General features: G+C 35.5%; 1 protein-coding gene across 1 annotated transcript; it reads left to right on the top strand.

Moving 5' to 3' along the window:
• Positions 1 to 5,145, top strand: LOC147815180 (uncharacterized). The gene is made up of 2 exons (XM_087156543.1): positions 1 to 655; positions 1,571 to 5,145. The coding sequence occupies exons 1-2, from the start codon at positions 1 to 3 to the stop codon at positions 5,143 to 5,145; spliced, it is 4,230 nt and encodes a 1,409-aa protein (XP_087012669.1).
• The last annotated feature ends 833 nt before the right edge of the window (positions 5,146 to 5,978 follow it).

The raw sequence follows: 5,978 nt of genomic DNA, 5'->3' as shown, positions 1-5,978 counted from the left end.
ATGGATAACATCGAGAAATGTAGAAAGAAACGCGCTACAATCAGAACTAGCGCTACAAAACTAATAACAAAAGCAGATACTATAATACAAAGTGACACTAAAGAAATAACAGAACTAAATGAAATATTTGAGCAATTAAGTCAAAAGGAGAGTATTTTGACATCATTAAATTCTGAAATTGAAAATTTAATTTCGGTTCCAGCAGAATTCGAAACTGAAATTAGCGCTAGCGAAGAATACAGCGAAAAAATCATTAGTGCTAAGTGCAAAATTAAAAATTGCTTAACGTATTTAGAATCAGTTAATCAAGTGAAATTAACTCCCGCAAGTTTTGTAAACAATAGTGTTAGCATAAAATTACCAGAAATTCCGCTTCCGAAATTTTCGGGTAAATGTGAAGAATGGAGTACTTTCAAATTGCAATTCAATAATGTTATTACATCCAATAATCAGTTGACAAATGCACAAAAACTACACTATTTAAATTCAGCTTTAATCGGAGAAGCTAAAAATCTTATTACATTAGATGATACATTCACTTCATTATATACAGCTTTAGAAGAAAGATACGAAAACAAAAGGTTAATAGTAGAATCTCACGTTAAATCAATATTAGATATTGAAAAATTAACGCATGAGTCGGCTAAAGACTTACGTAATTTAATTGATTGTGTAAAGAAAAATATAAGAGCATTAAAAATTTTGGAGTATAATCGCAATGATCTTTCTGATATTTTTGTTTTAAATATAGTACTTCAAAAATTGGATAGGGAAACTCGAAGGCAGTATGAATTAAATATTAGCTCAAACGATGTTCCTAAATTAGATGATTTATTTTCATTTTTGGAAAAACGAGCTCAAATATTAGAAAATGTTAGCAAAACCACTCCTTTAAGATTTAAGTTAAGTCAAGAGAGAAATCCAAAAACGAAAACATTTCTAATTAATAAAAGTGTAACTCAATCATGCATTTTGTGTAAAATGAATCATCCTATCTTTAAGTGCGATTCTTTTTTGAAATTGAATAGTCATCAGAGAAGTGAGCTGGTATCAAAACATAAATTGTGTTTAAATTGTCTAAGCAGTCAACACAAGTTATTGAATTGCAAATCGAAACATTTATGCTACATATGCCACTCAAAGCATAATACACTACTCCATAAAGAACGCGAAACTATAAACAACTCTGCGGTTTTGGCTTCTTCTTCTCACGGTCATGACCTCAATCCCGAAGCAGCGGTATTTAATATTCATCAACAAAATAATGAAATTGTTTCTGCTTCTTTATCTTGCATTAATTCGAAAAATAAAACAGGGCTTCTTCCGACTGTTTTAATTTGGGTTTTAAATCCTTTAAATGGATCTTATATTCAATGTAGGGCGATATTAGATTCAGGCAGCATGTCGAATATTTGTACAGCTAATTTCGCTAATAAATTAGATGTACCTCAAGAAAAAATAAATTATCGGGTTTCGAGTTTGGGCGGAAACGAAACTACAATAAGATCAAAAATACAAGCTACAATTTGTAATGGTAATAGTTCTTTTTTGAAAACTCTTGATTTTTTAGTGGTATCCAAAATTACCGATTTTCTTCCTGTTACATCCTTCAAAGTAGATAAGTTAGAAATTCCGCAACAATTAGCAGATCCTAATTTCGCGGTAACTGGAAGAATAGATATGCTTTTAGGCGCGGAGGTATTTTTCGAAATTATCAAGGCTGGAGATATCCACGTTGCAAACAGTGATTTGGTGTTTCGCAATACTGTTTTTGGATACATTGCAACTGGAGCAATAAATACCCGCACTCCAGAAATTCACTGCGGTTTCATAACCACTCAAACAGAAGTCGAAGACTGCTTAGAAAAATTCTGGAGAATAGAGGATATAGACTATAAAATGAAAATTCAGAGTGAAGAAGAAAAGTATTGTGAATCACATTTTCAGAATACTTATCGCAGAGATGAGCATGGACGATTCATCGTAGAGATGCCAGTTAAGGACGTTGAGCGTTTAGGAGAGTCCAAGGACTTAGCTGTGCGACGTCTGAATCAACTATGGAAAAGATTATCCAGAAATCAAGAAATGCAAGATTTATACAAATCATTTATGCAGGAGTACTTAGACATGAATCATATGGAAAAATATGATGATAATGAAAGCAATTCCGGTAATCAAATTATCTATTACCTCCCACATCACGGTGTTTATCGTCCAGAGAAGGCAACCACTAAGTTACGTGTTGTGTTCAACGCTTCATCAAGTACCTCAACGGGTGTGAGCTTGAATGATGTCATTTTGAAGGGGGACGTGGTCGAGGACATTTTCGAAATCATGACTCGATTTCGTAAACATAAATATGCTTTCACGGCAGACATCCAAAAGATGTTTCGACAAATCAAAATAGATCCATCGCAGCTTGATCTTCTAAGAATTGTTTGGAAAGATTCAGAGTACGCAAAACCTGTAACATTCAGACTCAAGACAGTCACTTACGGAACTGCTTGCGCTCCATTTCTCGCAATCAGAACTCTCAAGCAGTTGGCTAAAGATGAATTACAATTTCCACTGGCATCATTAGTTCTTTTGGAAGATATTTATATGGACGATATCGTTTCAGGTGCTCAAAGTTTAGAAGGTGCTCAGAAAGTGCAACAACAGCTGAACGATATTCTAGCAACTTGTGGAATGTCTCTTCATAAGTGGAACTCTAATTCAAGGGAGTTAAGGAACAGTTTACCATTAGGTGACCCAGCAGAGCATGATTTTGCATCAGAAGTTGATGCGAGTGTCAAAACTTTGGGTGTAAGGTGGAATTCAATTGAAGATCAATTTACGTTTAAAGTATCCATCCCAGAAATGACCACCAAATTCACTAAGCGTGAAGTGCTGAGTTTTATAGCAAGACTGTATGACCCATTAGGCCTTTTGCAACCTGTCATCACGAAAGCAAAGATATTTCTCCAAAAATTGTGGGTACATAAACTGTCGTGGGACGATCCCCTTCCACCACAAATCGCAGGTCAGTGGCTTAATTTTGCATCATCTATGCAACATATAGAAACTATTCGCATTAATAGATACATTTTAACTGACTTTTTTACAAAAACTGTTTTAATGGGTTACGCTGATGCCTCGGAATTAGCGTATGGAGCTGTGGTTTACATGTACTGCCCAGGCCTAGCTGAATCTAGCACTTGCCGTATTATTGCAAGCAAATCTCGTGTTGCACCCATTAAAGTAATTTCTATACCACGTTTAGAACTATCAGCTTGCTTACTTCTTTCTCAACTTGTAAGAAAGGTTTATAATTCTCTTAAAATGGACATTGACGAAGTCATTTTGCATACAGACTCAACCATCGCACTTGCATGGATTAAAACGCCAGCCCACCAGCTTAAAACCTTTGTTGGAAACCGAGTCTCCAAGATCCAAATCTTGACTGAGAACTACCAGTGGAGACATATTTCCACTCATAACAATCCCGCAGATCTCATTTCCCGTGGCTTGGATCCTCAAGAACTTTCCTCATCAGACTTGTGGTGGTCGGGTCCGTCTTGGATGAAAAGTGGTGAAATATCGCATTTGGAGGAAATCCCTCTCTCAACAGACGCTCTCAAAGAAGAACGCAAAAAGACATCGTGCTTGATTGAAACAACTCCTATTGACTTTCCGATCATTTACAATGTTTCAGCATACGTTAAGTTAAAAAGAATTATAGCTTGGTGTCTCCGCTTCATAATGAACTGTAAATCTCCGAACAATCGCATAAATGGTTATTTGACTAGTAATGAGATAAAACTAGCTAGAAACGTTTTGGTCAAAATAGTACAAAAACAAGAATTTCCAAACGAATATCACCAGCTAAAAAATAGCAAACCAATTTCTTCGAGTAGTAAGATCCTCTCCTTGAATCCGTTTTTGGATGAAGAGGGCCTTATCCGTGTTGGCGGTAGGTTAGAAAATACACAATTATCGAATGAAAGAAAACATCCTATTCTCCTACCGAAAAAACATCACTTAACTAATCTAATTATAATTCATTATCATGAATCCTTCTTGCATGCTGGAGCACTTTTACTATTATCAGTTATTCGCAAAGAATTTTGGATAGTAAATGCTAGATCAGTTATAAAAAAGCAAATCTGGAAATGCATAAAATGCTTTCGATTAAAAGAAAAAACCGCGACACAGATAATGGCTCAATTACCACCTTCAAGAGTAACGCCTTCTAGAGTATTTTCCAAGACTGGTCTGGATTATGCAGGTCCATTTTTTGTGAAACCGCGATCTGGACGTGGAGTTAGATCAGTTAAAATGTACATTTGTATATTTGTGTGTTTCGCGACAAAGGCGGTGCACATCGAAGTTGTTGGAAATTTAACCGCTGAATCATTTATTGCAGCTCTAAAAAGATTTGTTGCGCGAAGAGGAAAACCAAATGAATTATTTTCAGACTGTGGTTCAAATTTTGTTGCTGCAAATAAGGAAATTAATCGAGTAGTTAAATCTCTTCAAAAAGAAGAATCCATCCATCAGTATTTTGCCGATGAGCAAATTAAATGGCACTTTAACCCACCTTCAGCACCTCACTTTGGAGGAATTTGGGAAGCTGCTGTGAAATCCGCAAAATCGCATTTGAAAAGAACAATAGGTGATCATAAATTGACCCTTGAAGAGTTTTTAACTCTTACTGCACAAATTGAATCCTGCTTGAACTCTCGTCCTTTGTGTCCAGTATCGGACGATCCCGCTGAGCTTTCAGCACTTACCCCAGGACATTTCCTTGTGGGAACCGCTCTTTCCTCTATACCAGAAGAGAACCTTCTAAGCGAAAACATATCCCCATTAAAACGTTGGCAGTTGACTCAAAAACTTTTCCAGAATTTTTGGAAAAGATGGGTTAACGAGTATATTTCCAGCTTACAGCAGCGCCCCAAATGGTTGCGAGAACAGCCTAATTTGAAAATTAACGATTTAGTTCTCATTAAAGAGGACAATATTCCACCTTTGAAGTGGAAATTAGGGCGTATACAAGAAGTTTTTCCTAGTGCTGATGCTAAGGTAAGAGTGGTCAGTGTCAAAACTGAGACTGGAACTTATAAAAGACCCATTCACAAACTGTCAGTTTTACCTATTGACTGATTAACTTTCTTTATTTTATTTTAGACTTTTACTTTTCTTTTTGTTTTGTGTTATAGTTATCCGGTTTATACCAAGGAATCTATACATCTGTTTATAATTATATATATTTAAAATTTATGTATGTTGCATTAGTTTTTTATAATTATCTTTTTATTAGATGTATAGTTTAATTCTGTTTTTTGTCAATTTATGTGCAAATTTTGAAACTATGTTTCAAGGTGGCCCGGTATGTTGAAGCCGGTATGTTGCTACGCCAGTTGGCTTCTTGGCGTCATTGTTATCAGCCAAGAGCCAGTTAATGTAAAACAACCAAAGAGCATACACGCTCCGCAGCGCTACCAGCGCACCCGCAAAATAAATAGTTTACAGTCCACGTTTGATTTTATACACCCGCAAGCTATCGGCCAAACAGTTTAGCATTTCTTAATTTCCAATTTTTTCTGTTTTTAAAAATTTTATGAGTTTTTATTAGAATAAATGACGCAAACTTTTAATTGTGACCCTGAACTTTATAATTGTACAAATAAGGAAATTCTATGAATTATCAGTTTCAAATGCAGCCAAAAAAGAACTGAGATGCATAAAAATTGAATCAAAATGTGTATAAATTGAAGGAAATTTACATAAATTAAAAGTTTCTTTGAACTTATAAGTTACATATTTTCCAGGAGAACCAGTTCACATATAAATCTGGATTAAAATACACAATTGTACAATCAGTGTGCGACGTGTACTGGAATTGTATGAATTGTGAATGAAAGGGTAGTTAGCGAGAGCAGGGAGCAGAGGTTGGGTCTAACCTCTGCTCCCATGGTCCCTAACCTCTAAAAACC

This window comes from Parasteatoda tepidariorum, chromosome 2 (genome assembly GCF_982258835.1).
Source record: "Parasteatoda tepidariorum strain Cologne lab strain chromosome 2, Ptep-v5.0, whole genome shotgun sequence".
In the NCBI taxonomy this organism is placed as follows: Eukaryota; Metazoa; Arthropoda; class Arachnida; order Araneae; family Theridiidae; genus Parasteatoda; species Parasteatoda tepidariorum.
The sequence above is the reverse complement of the archived record's forward strand: the minus strand, read 5'-3'. Positions and strand labels throughout refer to the sequence as shown.